The sequence below is a fragment of the Rhineura floridana genome, chromosome 10 (genome assembly GCF_030035675.1).
Source record: "Rhineura floridana isolate rRhiFlo1 chromosome 10, rRhiFlo1.hap2, whole genome shotgun sequence".
NCBI classification, from domain to species: Eukaryota; Metazoa; Chordata; class Lepidosauria; order Squamata; family Rhineuridae; genus Rhineura; species Rhineura floridana.
The window spans coordinates 45,662,409-45,681,137 of NC_084489.1; the positions used below are offsets into that span (position 1 = coordinate 45,662,409).

At 41.4% G+C, this 18,729-nt stretch overlaps 1 protein-coding gene across 2 annotated transcripts in view; it reads left to right on the forward strand.

Annotated features, from left to right (window-relative positions):
* The first annotated feature begins 16,853 nt into the window (after positions 1-16,853).
* The window catches only part of AGMO (alkylglycerol monooxygenase), a 260,877-nt gene continuing 259,001 nt past the window's right edge, over positions 16,854-18,729 (forward strand). The window contains exon 1 of one of the 2 annotated variants that reach the window (XM_061587149.1): positions 16,854-17,423. In XM_061587149.1, coding sequence (XP_061443133.1) covers positions 17,292-17,423 — 132 coding nt within the window. In that variant the 5' untranslated portion in view covers positions 16,854-17,291. The remainder of the gene's footprint in view (positions 17,424-18,729) is intronic. The other variant, XM_061587148.1, reaches the window with a different exon arrangement.

Genomic DNA, 18,729 nt, shown 5'->3' on the forward strand with positions numbered 1-18,729 from the left:
GAAACTAAAATGATGAAACTGAGGTTATTGTACTTTGGACACATCATGAGAAGACATGATTCACTACAAAAGACAATAATGCTGGGAAAAACAGAAGGGAGTAGAAAAAGAGGAAGGCCAAACAAGAGGTGGGTTAATTTGTTAAAGGAAGCCACAGACCTAAACTTATGAGATCTGAACAGGGTGGTTTATAACAAATGCTATTAGAGGTTGCTGATTCATAGGGTTGTCATAAGTCGTAATCAACTAGAAGGCACTAAAACACACCCAATGTTTCAGCAGATGATTGGAAGCATTCAAGAGGCAGCTGGACAGCCAACTGTCAGGTATGCTTTACGTTGGATTCCTGCATTAACTTGTTGGACTTGATGGCCTTACGGGCCCCTTCCAACTCTACTATTCTATGATTTTCTCCTTGTTGTACAACTGTTAAAAGTCCTGTTGGGAGCAAAACCCACCAGTAACGCTCAACAGATGACACCTTTCCATGTTACAACTTACACTCACAGGTATATCCCACCAGTAAAATTGTGACATAATGGGAAGTATTTACACTTGCAAGTTAGATACCGGGTATGTCAACAGAAGTGGAATGGTGAGTTCACATCTCTACTCAGCTATGAGGCCCACTGGGTGAGTCGCTTTATTTTAACCTAGCTTACCTCACAGGGTTGTTGTAAGAAAAGAGGGGAGAAACATATATGGTGCCACACGTTCTTTGTAGGAATGGCTAAAGGAGAATGAATGAATATGCTTCACTGTACTTCTGTGTTAAACAAAAAAAAATGGGACAACAAAGCCAAGTTTGTTCTATAGTAACTATGCTTTAGCACTTAAAAAAATCCTGACAACTAAATTAATTATGTAAATCACTTGGATTTATTTGCATTTACTAATTTTGCATAATCTACTCTGCTTCTGCAAGCCACAGGAAGCAGCAGGCAACTTTTCAGACTCTTGAAGCGCTTCCTCCAGCAAATCTGTCTCTTATGTTTATTCATTACTTTTATAGTCCTAAGAACTAGAAACATGACTTTAAAAAAGAGGAAGTGATTGTTCTGAGGAAGAAATTCCTTGTAAACTAGTAAAGATGTGTTTCCTAAGCATGTGTTGGCTAGTAAATACAAATGGAGTTCAGAGTAGGACCTATTTGCTCAATTGTTCCCATGCCTACAGATTCTCTCTGTAAACACTCTCTGTTATCAAGAGTACCCACAGAAAATTTTCAGAGGGGGGAGGTCTATGAATTGTTATTACAGATAATTGGTAACCCACTCCACCCACCATTACATTTAGAATTTGTGGAGTGGTGCCTCCCCTTTGCAGACACCCTTAGATCACCAAAAGGGACATCCAAAAAGGATGCAGAGTGAATAAAATGTGCATATGGTGAAGATGCAGATTTGGAAATACATACCATAATTTAAACAGAAATACATCTCACCCTAGTGGAGAATACTGTGATGATCTGTTGTCTGCATGATAACTGTATGTGTGCAACTTCATGACCCTTGCTGGTTCTCCCTTCTTATGGTTATTTTAAATTGGATTTAGCTAGGAAAGCTCTTCAAATAGAGGAGGCCTTCAGAGAAGGTCTTCTGTAGAGTTGGACACATGGCCACCCTAGCGAGCTGATTTTCTGTGAGGAGATTACATGTGACTGGAGTAACATTTAAATAACTTTACCACATGGGAAAGAATCAATCACGTGTCAGTCTGAAAGACGGAACAGAATGGGCATCCCTTCAAATAGAAGACTGTCTTCTGCACACATGAATATTCTAAGGGAGACATATGGTTGGGAATTCCATGATTTCCCTTGAAAAGTGTAGATATTGATGCTGGTGTGTGTGTGCAATCAAACTCCACATAGGATGTGATTGTGAAAGTGCAGGATACACTCACTTCCAGGCAGAGCTGGCTTATAAAGTATTCCCAGGAGAGAAAATCTTAGGTTTGGATGCCTCCTCTGCCTCCTGATTGAGATTCAGGATAGCATTTTGTATCCACAGGACCAGAACTTGGAAGATTACTTTTAAAAAGTAATAAATTACAGTTACAATTACATAGGCCAAAAATGTAGTAATTACTGTTACAATTACAGTTGCTCTGAAAGTAACTGATTACTTTACTGTTTCTCAAAAGTAATCGCTACAATTACATTTCAGTTGCTTTTTTAAAAAAATGCCTACAAGGTGCTGGCCTTGGCTGCTGCACATCTAAGTAGTCTAAAACAACATTAAAAATAAACACACACATACAGAGGTAGTAGAATAATTCTTATTATCCATAAGATAGCAATGGTGGTCTCTCCGCTAGTACGGGAGATGGGGAGGGAGGCAGAGGCCACTACTCAGATCTTTGCATGTCAAACCAAGTGCAACCCTCCCCCCGCTCAGCAAGCAAGCTATAATCTCTCTCACTTAACCATCTCCCGGACCCTGCCTTGCCCTGCCACCAACTAAGGGACACTCACCCAAGCAAACATTTTCCCCTGAGATGCCAAAAAGTTAAAATTCTCGAAATGCAGCACAACAGCCAGAGAAGGTGGTGGAGGCCACTTTGTGTGCCAAGTGCAAACACAGTATTCACACAGTATTCATGTAATCTTTCACCTCCACAGTTCTTTATCTCCATTCTGCTGCTGCCTCCTTCTCCTCCTTTATCCATGTTCTTGCCCCTCCAGCTCCTTTTCCCCTCCACTCCATACTTCACCACCACCATCCATTTTTTAAAACAATTTTCTCCACTCCACCCGGTCTCACTCTCCACCTCCTCCCTCATCGCCTCCTACCCACCCACAGAGCATGAGGGATGAGTGATGCTGCACAGAAGCCCAGTTTGAGACACATGATTTTCATCCACAAATCAGAGGATCAGAAGACTTCCCCTGCTTCCCCCCCAAAGTAATTCCCAAAAGTAATTCCCAAAAGTAATGTGGGAAACATTACAATTACTCCACAAAAGTAATAAAATTACTCCTTGTTCTATTGCACAGGGCCATGGACGTATTCCAGTCTGCTGATTTATTTCTGTCTACCCTTGACAAAGGAGTTGGCTTAGCTCCTTTGCTTCCTCCAAGAGCAATGGGAACCCTCCAGATACAAGACTCCTAGGGCCTCTTCAGACATTAAATTTTCTAAGTCCATACCTAAATAAGTGCGGTGTGAAAGTATGTGTGAGTCCAGGATTGGTTGTAACTTTTTGATGAGTGGCAGACCTGAGTTTATGGACATGTGCTGTATGAAACTATTGTTTACCAAGCACTTAGCTAGATGGGAGGGGCTCTTCACATGAATGTGCAAAAGCATAATTATTCATATTCCCTTGAACTATGTAGATTTGATGCCTGTGATGAAACCTATATATACACACACAAAAAGAACAGGCTCTATGGTTGACCTATAGCTATAAAACTCTGTAGACCCAAAAGTGCCTATTCTACCATGGTTCTATAGTTAAATATATTCAAGGCGGAGCACACCACAAATATTATTAAATCAAAATTAATCATCTGACTACTCCTGGAATTTTGAAGCTGATTGACATGTTTTAGGAGGTTTGCTGCTTTAATTTACTAAATCCCCTCATTCTTGGCAACTGTGCAAACTAATTGAAAAAAACAAGAGAGAGCAAGAGGCCATTCTCCTCTTTACAGAACTCAGCTGTAGCTTCTTCAGAGATCTGCAAAATATATATTGAAGTTGCTGCACTGGTTTGTATGCTCCAGGGTCACACATGACATTGTTCACACAAGTAAACAACTTAAGAGAGTAGAATAAGAACTATATGAACTAGCTCATGGAGCTGTACCAACACAATTGTTTGTGTGTGCTTGTTAAGAACACACTGCTCATGTAATGTTTGCAGTCCTTAACAACCTTGCCTTGCCATGTCTTAAGTTTTACATCTCCTTTGTGAGAGGCTCTGCTGCTCCAGGATATTAGATCAATATTGACTCAGGGGAAGAAGTGACAGTTTTTGAATCCCCAAACCAACATGCATTAATACTACCTAGCTTTTCCTCCTGGCCTCATGCCAGTTTGTTTCTGACACTTCCTGACCTCCTTTTCCCTGTGGGATTACACAATATTGTTGATGCTCAAAAGATTAAGATACAATAGTCCAAATACAGACATGAACTGACAACTTGGCCAATCTTGCTTAACTGAGCAGTAACACCACATGAATTATTTGGCACAATAAGTTTGCTCACAAATAAAAATGTTAACCTACATGGCTTGGGGGCACAATCCACTGTCATACTCTTGTGCTGCTCTTGTTTATTTCCACAGGGCTTGTCCAGAAAATGTTCCAATGGGTTGTGTCTTTGGGGGAAAAAGTCATAGAAAGCAGCAAGGGGCTTTTCAGCTATGGGCCTCTATTTATAGACAATCCACTGTCATACTCTTGTGCTGCTCTCGTTTATTTCCACAGGGCTTGTCCAGAAAATGTTCCAATGGGTTGTGTCTTTGGGGGGAAAAGTCATAGAAAGCAGCAAGGGGCTTTTCAGCTATGGGTCTCTATTTATAGTAATGAGACCTCTTATTCAATCACTTAGTTTCAGGAGTGTTTTGAAACAGTTCAGTGTGAAAGCTAATTTATGAAGCTATTGTACTGTAAAACCTATGTATCCTAGTGAGTTTAAGTAGGGGCACCATCCATCAACCCTCCCAGTGTGGTGATAGTGCAGAAGCTTGATCACCTTGAGTATATGTGAATTGTTTTTCCACACTTGCATTCTTCTTTGGTATAGTGAAGACAGTCCTTTAAAAAAAAGAAATGGACTGCCTTCAAGTCAATCCCGACTTATGGCTACCCTATGAATAGGGTTTTCATGGTAAGAGGTATTCAGAGAGGGTTTACCAGTCCTTATGAGAAGGAAGAAAAAAAGGTCTCAAAGCAGTGTATGGATTTCCTACAATTTTGAGACAACTCTTGTTGAAATCAGCAGATGTCTCATTTGTAATGTGCTTTGGACCAATTTAGAGAAGCGGCACCATTCTGCATCTGAGCATATTCACCTCTTGGAACAAAAATGCTTTTGATGAGTGCATGGAAAAAGAGAATGGCTTTTGGCTTACTTTTCAAAGTTGACAACAGGCTACTAACACAGCTTAAATGTCTGTGGAGCACCTGGAAAAATGATTTATGGCAACTGGGGTGCATGGTCCCTCAAGTGGTTTCAATTAGACTTCCAAGTTAGTGTGAAATCTTAACTGACTGTACCAAGCAACAATTCTGCCCTCAGCATCTACAGTGCGCCCCTGGTACAGAGCCTAGCTACTGCTAAAGCCTGATTCCAGTTTCTTGGTATGTAGGCCAAGACTACTTTCTACTACATGTACAAAAACAGACAATTCGAGATCACCCTGCTTTGTATGTAAACCATGCAAATACTTAAGCTTCATTTTGTGTGTTTGGCCTAGCATCATGCACGGGGGGGGGGGCGCATGGGAAGAGAGTGGAGAGGGAAAATGGGGAGGGAAAGGAAGAGATGAAATAGATAGAGTAATGGAAGATGGGGAAGCCCTCTGCAAGCAAGCAATTTAGACCTCTGGCAAGAGCAATCTGTCCCTTCCCTAGCAGCCTGCTAGGCAGGAAGAGGGAGGAAAAAAAAGAGGTGTTACAGGAAGTGCTGGTCCTGTCCACACTTCAGTCCTGTCCTTGATAGATTATCCCTGAGAAAATGCAACCCTTGACAGAAAATAGATTCCAAACCCTTACAATGGAGAATGCCACAATGTGGGTAGAGACACGTTTACTGTTCTGCTGGGTCCAATGCATCTCCATCACTCTTTTCTGAGAACAGGGACACATGATGATAGCCAAATCCCATCCCTTTCAATGGTAAAACCTGGTGGGATTAGCTCTAGTGCATTTTTTATTTTTTAAATTCAGCTTCAAAGAGAATACGCAACTGACCAGCAGATCAACTAGTTGCCCCTTCAGGTGTGGCCAATGGAAACGCTTTGTTATAGGCGACTAGTGTGCTCACAGCCTCTGTGAGCAAATGGGGAATCAAGTGGATAACAGCTTAAATCCTGAGGGTGGATCCATACTTTAGAAGGTAAGAAAGCTAAGAAGTCTTTATTGCCTTACACAGTTCTCTTCAACTGCAATTTCAAAGAAAAAGCCATTCCTTGAAAAACAAAACACCGCATTGTGTTCAACCAAGGAGTTGGCCAGATAGGTGCTCCCAAGACATAATCACATTAAGTCTAACACAGACGTCTAACCATCCATACCTTTTCTAAATGGTTGAGGCATACCTCTGCTCCCAGCCATTTAAAGGAATATTATGCTTATTGCTGTTTCTGTGTTTTTTTGGTTTACTGTTAAACTTGATGCTTTTTTACTGTGTATAAAAAGGTGCATAGAGATGCTTTGTATCAGGTGACAAATAAATCATATTATTAATAATAATAAAAAATGGCATTGCACCATTTCCTTCAGAATTTTTACATGCTTCCTGTACTACAAAAGATGAACCAACTGAAAACCTTTATTTGTAATGCAAAGAATAATATAAATGGCTTGTCATAAAGCTGACTTTCTGTCTCTGTATATCATTATCCTTTAATATAAAGCAAAATATTATATTTCTATTAAAGCCTGCCACTATCATCAATGAGCTTTGGATAAAATCCTAAATCTCCAGACTTTCCGGAACTGATAAATAAAAACATACACAGAAAAATCCATCCACATCTTGATCACAGCTGCTGTCAAAACAGTCCGCTGCTTTGGAAGGATTCCTCCGAATGAAACATAATTGAGTAAATTCCATAGTTATGATACTTCTGAACGTATAACACTCTCCTCAATGGATTGGAAACATTCATGAGAGTATGTGGAATCCTGTTAATTACTTCTGGAATGACAGCGGAGGAGAAAATTACACGTTTTCCACAACAGCAAGGGCTGCAATCCAGAACATTCTTACTAGGAAGTAAATCCCATTGAATTATGGTTGGAACTAACATGCTGGATTATTTTTGTTGTTGTTATTGTTAACAGTTCATTTGTTTTTTAGTTTATTTACAGTAGATGCTGATTTTCCCACATCTTCTTATAATCCACCCCTCCAGATATTACAGTGTTATATTCAGTATTTCCTCTTTTTGCAAAATGCTTGTTTACAATTAAATTTTGATAGAGAGGAAAGAGGGGGGAGAGAGAGTGAGTCAAAAGAGAGAAAGGGAAGGGGAAAGGAAGGTGAATAGGGATGATGTAGTTTGTTTTTCCACATGTAGGCCAAAGAAGTTGTGACAAATTGTCTGAAATGTTTCTTTTTGTATCTTGATATAGAAGATATTTTCATAGCCTGCCAATACTAGGTCACAGATCCAGTTTTGCAAGATTATTTATTGGATTCCTTACCCATACCCTCCATCATAGTCCCAGGGCAGGTTACTACATCTTAGAATTAAAAATAAGTAAAATAGGTAACACAAATCAAAACCAGCACAGTATAGGGTAAACAAAATAGTATTTGGCTGTCTGGTGAACCGTGCCTTTGTTCATCTATGAAGTTCCAGCTCTAATGAGTATATATACGCCCCCTCAGGGGATGTACATCCCCCATTATGAATGTCTTATCTAGGGTGATTTTGCATCTTCCCAATACACTAGGGTGCATTGCCTTAGTTCTGCCCCTTAACTGGTTTCTGGCTGTACCTTACACTCCAACAGCCCCAACTTACCAAGGGTGTGTGTGTATTTTTTTTATACCCTGGTAAAGCACTCCCCCTGTTTTGCATGTGGTGGCGATGTTGGCAATACCTTTTTTTTCTTTAAAAAAGAAAGTTAAGTGTAAGCATTTCAAGCTTCAGTGCCTTCTTTAATTTCCTTAAAGCTCTGAGGGGAGATGAATGTATCATGATGCTAGAGAGGGGTTTATAGAAGTGTCCCTGTTTTGACGTGAAATGATGGAAGTTAAGCTTATTTATCATCTTGATTTATCATCATTTACCACTTGCAAAAGCCAACAATGGCTTCTGTCTTGCTCATGGCTGGCAGGGGAGGAGGCACGAGTGATAGTACATATCAAGAAATCAAGCAGGTACTGTTGTAGCAACAGCAGCATCTCCCAGTGTATCAGGAGAATGAAACTGAGTGTTCTAGGTTGCAAACTGGCAACCCTATTTTAACAGCAGCCTAATAATGTACACATATTTAACAGGCAAGGCTTTCTTAACTGATAGGTAAGACCTGGAACTTTAAGAGTTTCACAGGATGGCTTCTGTGTCCAGGAGCTGTTAGGAGCCAGGCCAGAAAAAAACATGGCAACCCTAAATTGGCACAGACCAATTTCATGAGAATAATATACCAATTTGGTTGCAACCACCTGTGATTTCTAGTGTGTTTCTCAGTGAAAATGTTTTAGAGTGGCCATGTGCCTTGAAGGGCTGTTCAGTCCAAGTATAATTTAAAGATAAAGAATGGTATTTAACTATGTTTTATTCAGAGTAAACACACTGAAATTAAAGGACCTAACTTCAATGGATATACTCTGAGTAAACCTTAATTGAATACCACCCAAAAAATCATAAGGAGGGAGAAGAGGGGCCTATAGCACCTGGACATCAGACTGAGCAGTCAATGTGGTGAGATGTATTGCATTTTTGTTTACATTACAATAATTATTTCTAATTTTGCATTATACATAAATATTGGCATTTATAAATGTTATACAGTCTGTTCTCTTTTGTCCACTTTTTTTGGGTGAAGAATTTCCTCTTTTTTAGTGATGCATAAATAGTCATCTTCAGCTGTCCACCCTGCTTCAGAGGTCCTATTCCAGGTGCCTCTAACTTCAGAAGCTGAGCCTGTGGTACTCTTCGTGATGATGCCTTTCATGAAATATGCACCCTTTTAGGTAACAAGTCAAATTATTTTATTTGCCTAGGCAATTAATAGTAGTTTTGATGTTTCTGAAATTTCCCCCTTATTTATATTTGCATTACACATAAATAACCTTATTTTTTTTTAATTTTGAGAGTTTACTCTGTTAATCTTTTATAGCAAAAACAGTAGTCTTGACACAGCTTAAAGACTTACAGAGCAATCCAACTTAGGTGGAGCTTGTGGAAGGGGTGCTGGCAGAGGAGGAGCTGGTAGTAAGGTTAGTTTTTGTGTTGGAGGAGATATTTGTGATCTTGGTGTGGAGGAACTTTCATTAGTTCCGTTGTCATGGACAGATCACTACCTGGTCAGGTTTAGACTTACTGGGACTCAGAACCTCCGCAGGGGTGGAGGACCAATTAGAATGGTCCGCCCCAGGAGACTGATGGAACCAGATGGTTTCCTGATGGCTCTTGGGGACTTTCCTGTCACCTTGGCAAGTGATTCTGTCGAAGCTCTGGTTGACCTCTGGAATGAGGAAATGACCAGGGCAGTGGACACAATCGCTCCTAAGTGTCTCCTTTCGCGGATTGGACCTAAATCTGCTCCTTGGTTTACCGAGGAGCTGGGTATGATAAAATGCGAAAGAAGGAGACTAGAGCGTCGTTAGTGGAGAACTCAGAGCAAATCTGATTGAACACGGGCTAGAGGCTATTTAAAGACCTATTCTATGGCAGTCCAGGCTCAGAAGAAAGTTTTCTTCTCTGCCTCTATCGCGTCTGCCAAGTCTTGTCCGGCAGAACTGTTGTGAGTGGTCAGGAACCTTTTAAGCTCTGACCCGTGTGACCATGATGATGACCACTCAGTAGCCCGTTGTCATGAATTTGCGCAGCATTTCGCAGAGAAAGTTACCCAGAGTCGTTCTGACTTAGACACCAAAATTAATACAGTCTCTGGGGATGTAGCTATGGCTCCTGCTTGTTTGATTAGAATGGATTCCTTTCAGCCTGTCCAACCCGAGGATGTGGACAAAATCCTTGGAGGGGTGCGTCCTACCACCTGCATATTGGATCCTTGCCCTTCCTGGCTTATAAAAAATGCCGGGGGGGGGCTGGTTGATTGGGCCACGGAGGTGATTAATGCCTCCCTGTTTAAAGGAGGCAGTAATAAGACCTTTACTGAAAAAACCCTCCCTGGACCCTGCACTGTTAGTTAACTATCGCCCAGTCTCCAATATCCCTTTTTTGGGCAAGATAATAGAGTGGGTGGTGGCTACCCAACTCCAGAGGTTTTTGGATGAAACGGACTATTTAGATCCATTCCAATCTGGTTTCAGGCCCGGTCATGGGACCGAGACGGCTTTGGTCACCTTGGTGGATGACCTACGCAGGGAACTGGACAGGGGGAGTGTGTCCCTGTTAGTTTTACTGGATCTCTCAGCTGCTTTCGATACCATCGACCATGGTATCTTGTTGGGTCGCCTTGCTGGGATGGGACTTGGAGGCATGGTGTTCCAGTGGCTCCGGTCCTTTCTAGAGGGGCGAACCCAGAAGGTGGTCATGGGGGATGCCTGTTCGACTCCTTGGCCATTGACCTATGGGGTCCCTCAGGTTTCAGTTTTGTCCCCCATGTTGTTTAATAATTATATAAAACCGCTGGGAGAGGTTATCCGGAGTTTTGGGGTTCGGTGCCACCAATATGCAGATGACACCCAACTCTACTTCTCTTTTCCACCTAATGAAACCAAGGAAGCTGTCCAGACTCTGAACCGATGCCTGGTATCAGTGGTGGACTGGATGAGGATGAACAGGCTGAAGTTAAATCCTGACAAGACAGAGGTGCTCCTTGTCAGTCGGAGGGCGGATCGGGGAATAGGGATCCAACTTGTGCTGGACAGGGTTACACTCCCCCTGAAATCACAGGTCCGCAGCTTGGGAGTACTCCTGGACTCGGCTTTGAGCCTGGAGGCACAGGCCTCTGCTGTAGCAGGGAGTGCTTTTGCTCAATTAAGATTGATACGCCAGCTGCGCCCGTTCCTTGATTTGTCAGACTTGACTATGGTGACACATGCACTAGTTACATCCCGATTAGACTACTGTAACGCGCTCTACGTGGGGCTGCCCTTGAAGACTGCTCGGAAACTTAAATTGGTACAAAGAGCTGCAGCCAGAATGTTAACTGCTGCTGGACTTAGAGAACGTACAACCCCTTTATTGTACCAGCTCCACTGGCTGCCAATTTGTTTCCGGGCACAATTCAAAGTGCTGGTTTTGACCTATAAAGCCCTATACGGCTTAGGTCCAGGCTATCTGTTAGATTGTATCTCCCCTTATGAACCTGCTCGGCCTTTGAGATCATCTGGTGAGACTCTTCTTTCTATTCCATCTTCTTCGCAAGTTTTTCTTGCGCAGACACAGCATAGGGCCTTCTCAGTGGCTGCCCCTAAATTATGGAACTCTCTCCCCAATGAGGTTCGTACGGCTCCCTCGTTATCGTCTTTTCGTACCCAGTTGAAGACTGTTTTGTTTAGATGGGCTTTTAATTAATAATGTTTATCATTTTTAATCTATTCAGGATTTAATGTACTTTTAACTGTTTAATTGTATTCTTGTTTAATTGTTTTGGTTTTTAGTCTAATTATGTTTTAATTGTAAGCCACCCTGAGTCTTTTGAGAAAGGGCGGGGTATAAATATTTTTAATAATAATAATAATAATAATAATAGTGGCATCCATTTGCAGTTCGGGAGCTGGGGGCCAACGGAACGTCGGTTCAGCTAGGAGCTGCATGCATGAATGCAAAAGAAAAAGCCAGCTCTCACAAATACCCCTACCAGTGAGTAAACACTCTCCATAGACTTCCATTATGATTATTTTCTTAGACTGACCTTTTTCTCGGCATAACTTTGGCTCGGAGCAGGACCTGCAGGAATACTCTGAATGGGAGTTGGATGACATGTCCCCAGAATGCCCCATTTTCAGGCCTTCCACCGACTTCCACTGGCGCCCCTTCTGCTGGGCTGGGTTTGCCCTGCTGAGTTCCAGTTCCAGGGCTTCTAGCAACGGAGCCGGGATCCTGCCAGTTCAGCCAGGGTTCCGCCATATCCAACTCCCCTCAGCCCAGCATAAATACAAGTTGGATTGCACCGTAAGGCTGCAATCCAATACATGTCTACTCAGAAGTAAGCTCCATTAGGTTCAATGGGATTTACTCTCAGTTAAGTGTGTATCAGACTGCAGCCTGACACATTTATAAATGTGTCAGTCTTTAAGCTACTAGAAGACACTTTGTTCTTTTATTACAGTTACATTTCTATTTTATTGTTTAGTGTTGAAGATCAGGTAGTAGAAAGGTAGGGCACAAGTCTTTTGAATAAATAAACATGCTTACATAAAAACACTGACCTCATTTCTGAATAACGTATAAAAAGGTGAAGTATATTGGGTTTGTTTAAATTTTAAACTTTAAAAAAATTGCTTTCAGACTTTCCTCCAATATCTATTATTTAAACACATGTCTTGGCTCTGAGCAAGATTATTCTTCAGTTTCTTGTTTATAAAAGACTCTTCATAAATATTTGGGCTATAGTACAGGGCACTAGCTAATTGCAAAAAATCTTGCCGGCCACAGCTATAAATCATGTGCAAATTAAAGAAATGGAATTAGATACTGGTTTAGAATGGCTGCTAAGTACTAAAAACACATGGCAATGATGATTATCTAATAAGGAACTTGGACCCTTTTGCAATCACAGGTGTCAGCATTATGGTACCATCAATTAAATAAATCAAAATCAGCTGTTGCACAGAGAGACCACAGCCACCCTTATCAGGCTAAGAATATATTTGAATAAAGAACACTACTGCCACATCTTAGAATATATTTGAATAAAGAACACTACTGCCACATCTTAGGCTACTTGAACAAATAGTACTTGAACTATCAATGAATTACAAGACTTTTTTTAAAAAAATCTAGTTATTATTTTATTATTTTAAGCTATTTCCCATATTCATATATAACTTCAAATAATTCAAAGAAACTCTGCAGCTCATGTCTGGATACAATTTCACTTTGCAGTGAATTGCTGCCAAGGCAAACGGTATTGCCCAACCCATTCCAAACCTACCCTAAGTTCCTTTATGAGTTTATTATTTAATGCTGCTGCAGAGCTCTGAAGAGACCTAAACAGGAAGCGTCTGGGTGTTTTCTGCTCATGGAGTGGGTGGGACAGAGTTCTTCAGAGAAAACAAGAATATGAGCTGCCTGCAGATCATATTGGGCCAGTTCCTCAATTTCCTCCAAGAATTGTTTCCTTGGATACTGAAATGATTAGTCGTCAGTAGAATCCTAGCCCTTTAGAACTGTGTTCTTTTAATTGTATTGCAGAGACCTTGGGTTCTACAAACACAGCTTCAAGAGACAGGACAGAGAAACATGCACACATCTTTCTTCTCCCTCTTACAAAACTAGAGGCTTGTTGTAGCAATTGTAGAAATAGGCACATGTTCTGTTTCTGGAGCCCAGTGCCTAATACCAGCAAGAGCTGCATTTGCTCTTTCAGTTTATCTTCTCTGGGGCCATAAACAGGGCTCTGATAACCCTCTTAGCAGTTCCCAGAGAAGAGACCATACTCACATAAAATGAAAGTCCTAGCACATTGCAAATAGGTGGATATTGGGGTCCCTCAACCAATATCTAGTAATCATTCATTAGTGGAACTGCAATGGTCTGCTTTCTGTGACTTTATCCACCTAATTTTCATGGAAGATGTTTGTGGGAAATACAATCCACATGAAAAACACAACCCTTCCAACATGCCAGCGAATTGTGAATGTTCACATTTTTAACTGATAGGGTGAATTAAACATTTTCGACATTAAGTCCATAAGCTGGATCCAGAGGTATGTACATTAAAGGGGACTGATAGAAGTTGCTTTCTCCTTCATCTCCATACCCCTGTGCAATACTTCACTCCATTCAACAGGACCTGTGACCCTCGGGAGAGGCTTTTCAGGAGGGTAGTAGCATTACTGTGGATTGGAGGCTGTGTGAAAGTCTGTTTTCACTTGTCTCCTTCAGTGCACTTATCTTTGGATCCAACCCCAACACAGCCAGCTTTTTAAATCCCTGATTCTGGCTTTTATTTACTGTGTTTATATACATAGTCTTTTTCTTATTTGCATTTGAAAGCATACTTTGTTGTACACCTTTGAGCCTGTTTGAATTTTTGCAAAGGCTATAAGCAATACAAGTTTGACCTGGCTTATAACATGCTTTTAAAGACATTATTCATAAAGCAGTGTACAAAAAAACCATAGAAACATAACTATGTTTTTATTGTTATAACACACAGACTTTACCACCCTGGAATCAAAATGAACCTCAGAATATAGACAAGAGGACATAAATAAAGGTCTTAAAACAAGTTAATATGCTGTTCAAATCTGGAACACAGAAGGGAATCTAGAACACATCTTCAGTTCTTGAAGACAGACATAAGGCAGTGTCCTCCAGAAGCAGTTGGTTCAGGGGAATAAGTGGCTTCAGGAGGGCAAGGGCCAAATACTAGACAATATGTTAAATGCATGGTTGCATTTTTATCTCTTTCATTTATATATACACAAATTCAGATAAGGACTGCTTCATGGAATAGGGTTTAACCTTTTCCTCCCTGTACAATGGCCCTGAACTAGATGGTGGGGAATGACTGTCCTTTTTAAAATTAAAGATACGCAAATGCAAGCATGCATTTTAACATATCTTCTAGTTTGAATCTATGTTTGAAAAATATCTTTGAAATCACTTCAGTGCATTGAATTCAAAAGAATTACTCCACAGAAAATAGCTTGTTATTTCATTTTCTTAGGACACATCTATTTATTATTTTATTATTAAATTTGTTAGTCGCCCATCTGGCTGGTTGTCCAGCCACTCTGGGCGACGTACAAGATAAAACAGTATATCAAACAATTAAAATTTAAAAACAGTAGAAAACTGTTGAAAAAATTGACTGAACATGGTTTGGCAGGCGACAACGTTCCCACTCCAGGCTTAGGTTATACTAAATAAGCAACTGAGCCCGCTGAGCTCACAAGGCAGCATCTCTTCCAACACTAGTCGTACAGTTTAGTGGTAAACTGGAAGTGGCATGACAGCAATAAAAAGTGTATGGCTGAGTAGGATTTTGCTCAAAAATCTATAATTGCTCTCTAAAAATGGGCTCAATTTTGTCAAGTGGAACATGCTCATATCTTAATTTATTGTTGGACAAGCAGAGATCAACACAACTTATGTATAACCAGAGTTTATCAAATGGCTTAAAAGCAGCCCAAGCAAATAATGGACCTATTAGGTATCAATTCTGTATCTATCAAGAATCACAGTGTTGGCCTGCATCAGCTTTACATCGAGGGCAAAATATTTCAGTGGAACAGCAAGACTGGTCCATTCATTTTATTGTTGCTATTAAACATATGTAACTGATATGGAAAAGGGATGATAATTTGCAGATATTATTGCCTGTCTTCTGTAATCTGAGAGGAATTTCCTCTGAATTCCAACTGTATATATTACTTGTATACTCTCTTTACTACTTATCTTTGTGTTGGTGTTTTGTGTAGCATTCCATTTTCAGAAAATAAAGTTCTTTTCTTCTATGTTGCTCTGTTGACAGACATAGCCTGGATTCAGCTGAGAAAGTAAATGCAGTTATAAAACCACAACAGAATACTTATTCTTTAGCACTATGACAATTTATGTGGTGCCACCATGACAAAGATTGTATCTGCTGTTGAGTCCAGTCCCTACTGCTGGGCTGCCTAGCGAGAGTCCACAGGCAAGCAAGCAAGGGGAGGAACACGCTAGCCAAAATAAGGAAATGATTGTAAAATAGTAAGGAAATGATTCACAATACTTTCTTAGGCACTTCCAGACTTGCTATTTTGTGGATGGCTTCATTTGCACAGTGTCAAAATCAGGTTGCACAATTAAAGTGGATTTGGCCCTTTTGCACCATAAACCCATTTACAAAATAAACAAATAATCAGACTTTTTGTGTTAAAGAAAGTGTCAGGAAAATGCCCTGGAAATTGGGCAATAAAATTGTTTAATGTAACATTTTATAATCTCCCCTACAAACAAATCCGAATGAATGCTCAATAAACTTAGAATATACTGTCCTTGTAATGTATTAAATTAAATCTTTTTTTCTTTGCATTTAGGGTGCATCTCAAAAATACATAAGGTTTATAAATATGGACACATTTCCTTGAAGTAAGGAACTTCCTCCCCCTGTCGGGTCAGTGCAGAGACGTGCTTTGGGACCAGGGGGGCTACCCAGACCTAAGCAAGCAGCTCTTTCCCTTTTTGTATCCCCAAGGGTTAGCCCAAAATGTTTGTTGCCTGAAACAGAACAGCAGATTTCCTCCAACCTCCAAACGAGACCCATTGTGCCTAAGGCTGACCAAGTTATTTTGACACCTGAGACAGAGAATCCCACAAGCACTTCTTCCCGGGAATAAAAATACAACAACAGCAATAATAATAAATCAAAGTAACAATTTGTTGCCCTTTCAAAGCACCCCAAATCAGCAGTCACTTCATCCAACCTAAAGTCACCCTATTCCCTTATGCAGTGGGACAGGAAAGGCTCCATTTTGTCTTCTACCTCAGATAGCAAAATATCTCGAGAGCTGCCTGGCGCAGTAAAGGACCACTCTGGGCCCGTTCAAGAGGGTGGGGGAAGCAAGGAGGACGGGATGTGCAAGTAAAGTAGACAGGTTATCACACACACACCCAATAACCCAGACGTTCTGGTCCTAAATGAAAAGCAGCAACGGCACAAAAAGAAAATTCTGGGGGAGAGCACAGAAAGGACAAAGTATATTTCTAGGTGGACGAAATATACTAGGTGGGGGGGGAGCTCCTTTTGCCCCTCGGTTCTCCTTTGACACCGCCCCGATGAAAAGATACAGCCCTTTTTGTAAAGACAACCCCCCCCCGTAATGCCCTTGAGATGAGGCGGTTGCGGTGGTGTGGTATAACAAAGGTGTAATACAAAAGATATACAGCTGACACCTGCACCCACAAGAAGGCGCGGAAACTGTTGCTTATGCTGCGGCGATATCTCCTGCTTACTGTTTGCGTAACCAACCCGGGTCCCTCCCAACGGAACTTTGTCCTTTAACGCCCCCAGGGCCCTGCGGGGAACCGTGGGCGCGCCTCACCCCATAGCCTTGAAAGTAACCGCACATTAGGAGAAACCCCGGCGCTGTTTTTCTTGCCCACGACTTGAACTTTCTCCTAGCTGAGGGGCGGGCGAGCGTACGACTAATATTTTTCCTGCCCGCGTTCGGTTCACTTCTCCGCAGGCTTCTTTCAGGAGAAAGGGGAGCGGCCGCGGCCAGCAGGAGCAGCTACGCAAACGGCATAAGCAGGCCAGCCATGGCCGCTTCTTTTGCCGAACCCCAGCAGGCTCTTTCTGTTTCCCAGCAGCTCCGCCTCATGTTTTACACCCTCACTCCCAAAGAGAGCTCCTTCCGCACCGTCGAGGAGGTGCCCGATTACGTGGACAAGGTGAGAGCACCCAGGAGTTGAGCACAAGGCAACGAACTGGCCCGCTAGGTTGCGGCTATTGGAGGGCTCCCCACCTGTGCACCCAGCCCGAGGAAGTCGGGGTGACATGTCATAGGAATATAGGAAGTTGCTTTATACCAAGTCAGGCTAGTAGTCCATCTCCCTCAGTATTGGCTACACTGACTGGCAGCGCCCTACAGGGTTTCAAGTAGAGTGTCTCTCTCAACCCTACCTGGAGATGCCGGAGATTGAACCTTGGTCCTTCTGCATGTATTGTAGATGCTCTGCCACACTGACCTAAAGCCCTTTCACCCCATGGCCTAATTTAACTAGCAGTGCTGAGATCTGAACATACTTCAGGAAAACTGCGCTTGGGCTAGTAGAGAAACCGAACGTTAATTACCTCAGTGATGAGGAGAAAGCCTCTCTGGAAAGGCTGGCTATGTTGTTCTGCTTCATAGATAATGAAAAGGCTGTAGCTCAGTGGTTTGTTGTTATGTGCCTCCAAACGACTTATGGCAACCCTGTGAATAAGTGACCTCCAACAGCATCTGTCATGAACCACCCTGTTCAGATCTTGTAAGTTCAGGTCTGTGGCTTCCTTTATGGAATCAATCCATCTCTTGTTTGGCCTTCCTCTTTTTCTACTCCCTTCTGTTTTTCCCAGTATTATTATCTTTTCTAATGAATCATGTCTTCTCATTATGTGTCCAAAGTATGATAACCTCAGTTTCATCATTTTAGCTTCTAGTGACAGTTCTGGTTTAATTTATTCTAACACCCAATTAATGGTCTTTTTTGCAGTCCATGGTATCCGCAAAGCTCTTCTCCAACACCACATTTCAAATGAGTGGATTTTTCTCTTATCAGCTTTTTTCACTGTCCAACTTTCACATCCATACATAGAGATTGGAAATACCATGGTCTGAATGATCCTGCCTTTAGTGTTCAGTGATACATTTGAGGACCTTTTCTAGTTCTCTCACAGCTGCCCTACCCGGTCCTAGCCTTCTTCTGATTTCTTGACTATTGTCTCCATTTTGGTTAATGATTGTGCCAAGGTATTGATAATCCTTGACAAGTTCAATGTCCTCATTGTCAACTTTAAAGTTACATAAATCTTCTGTTGTCATTACGTTAGTCTTTTTGACGTTCGCCTGTAGTCCTGCTTTTGTGCTTTCCTCTTTAACTTTCATCAGCATTCATTTCAAATCATTACTGGTTTCTGCTAGTAGTATGGTATCGTCTGCATATCTTAAATTACTGCATATCTTAAATTATTATCCCTCCAATTTTCACACCTCCT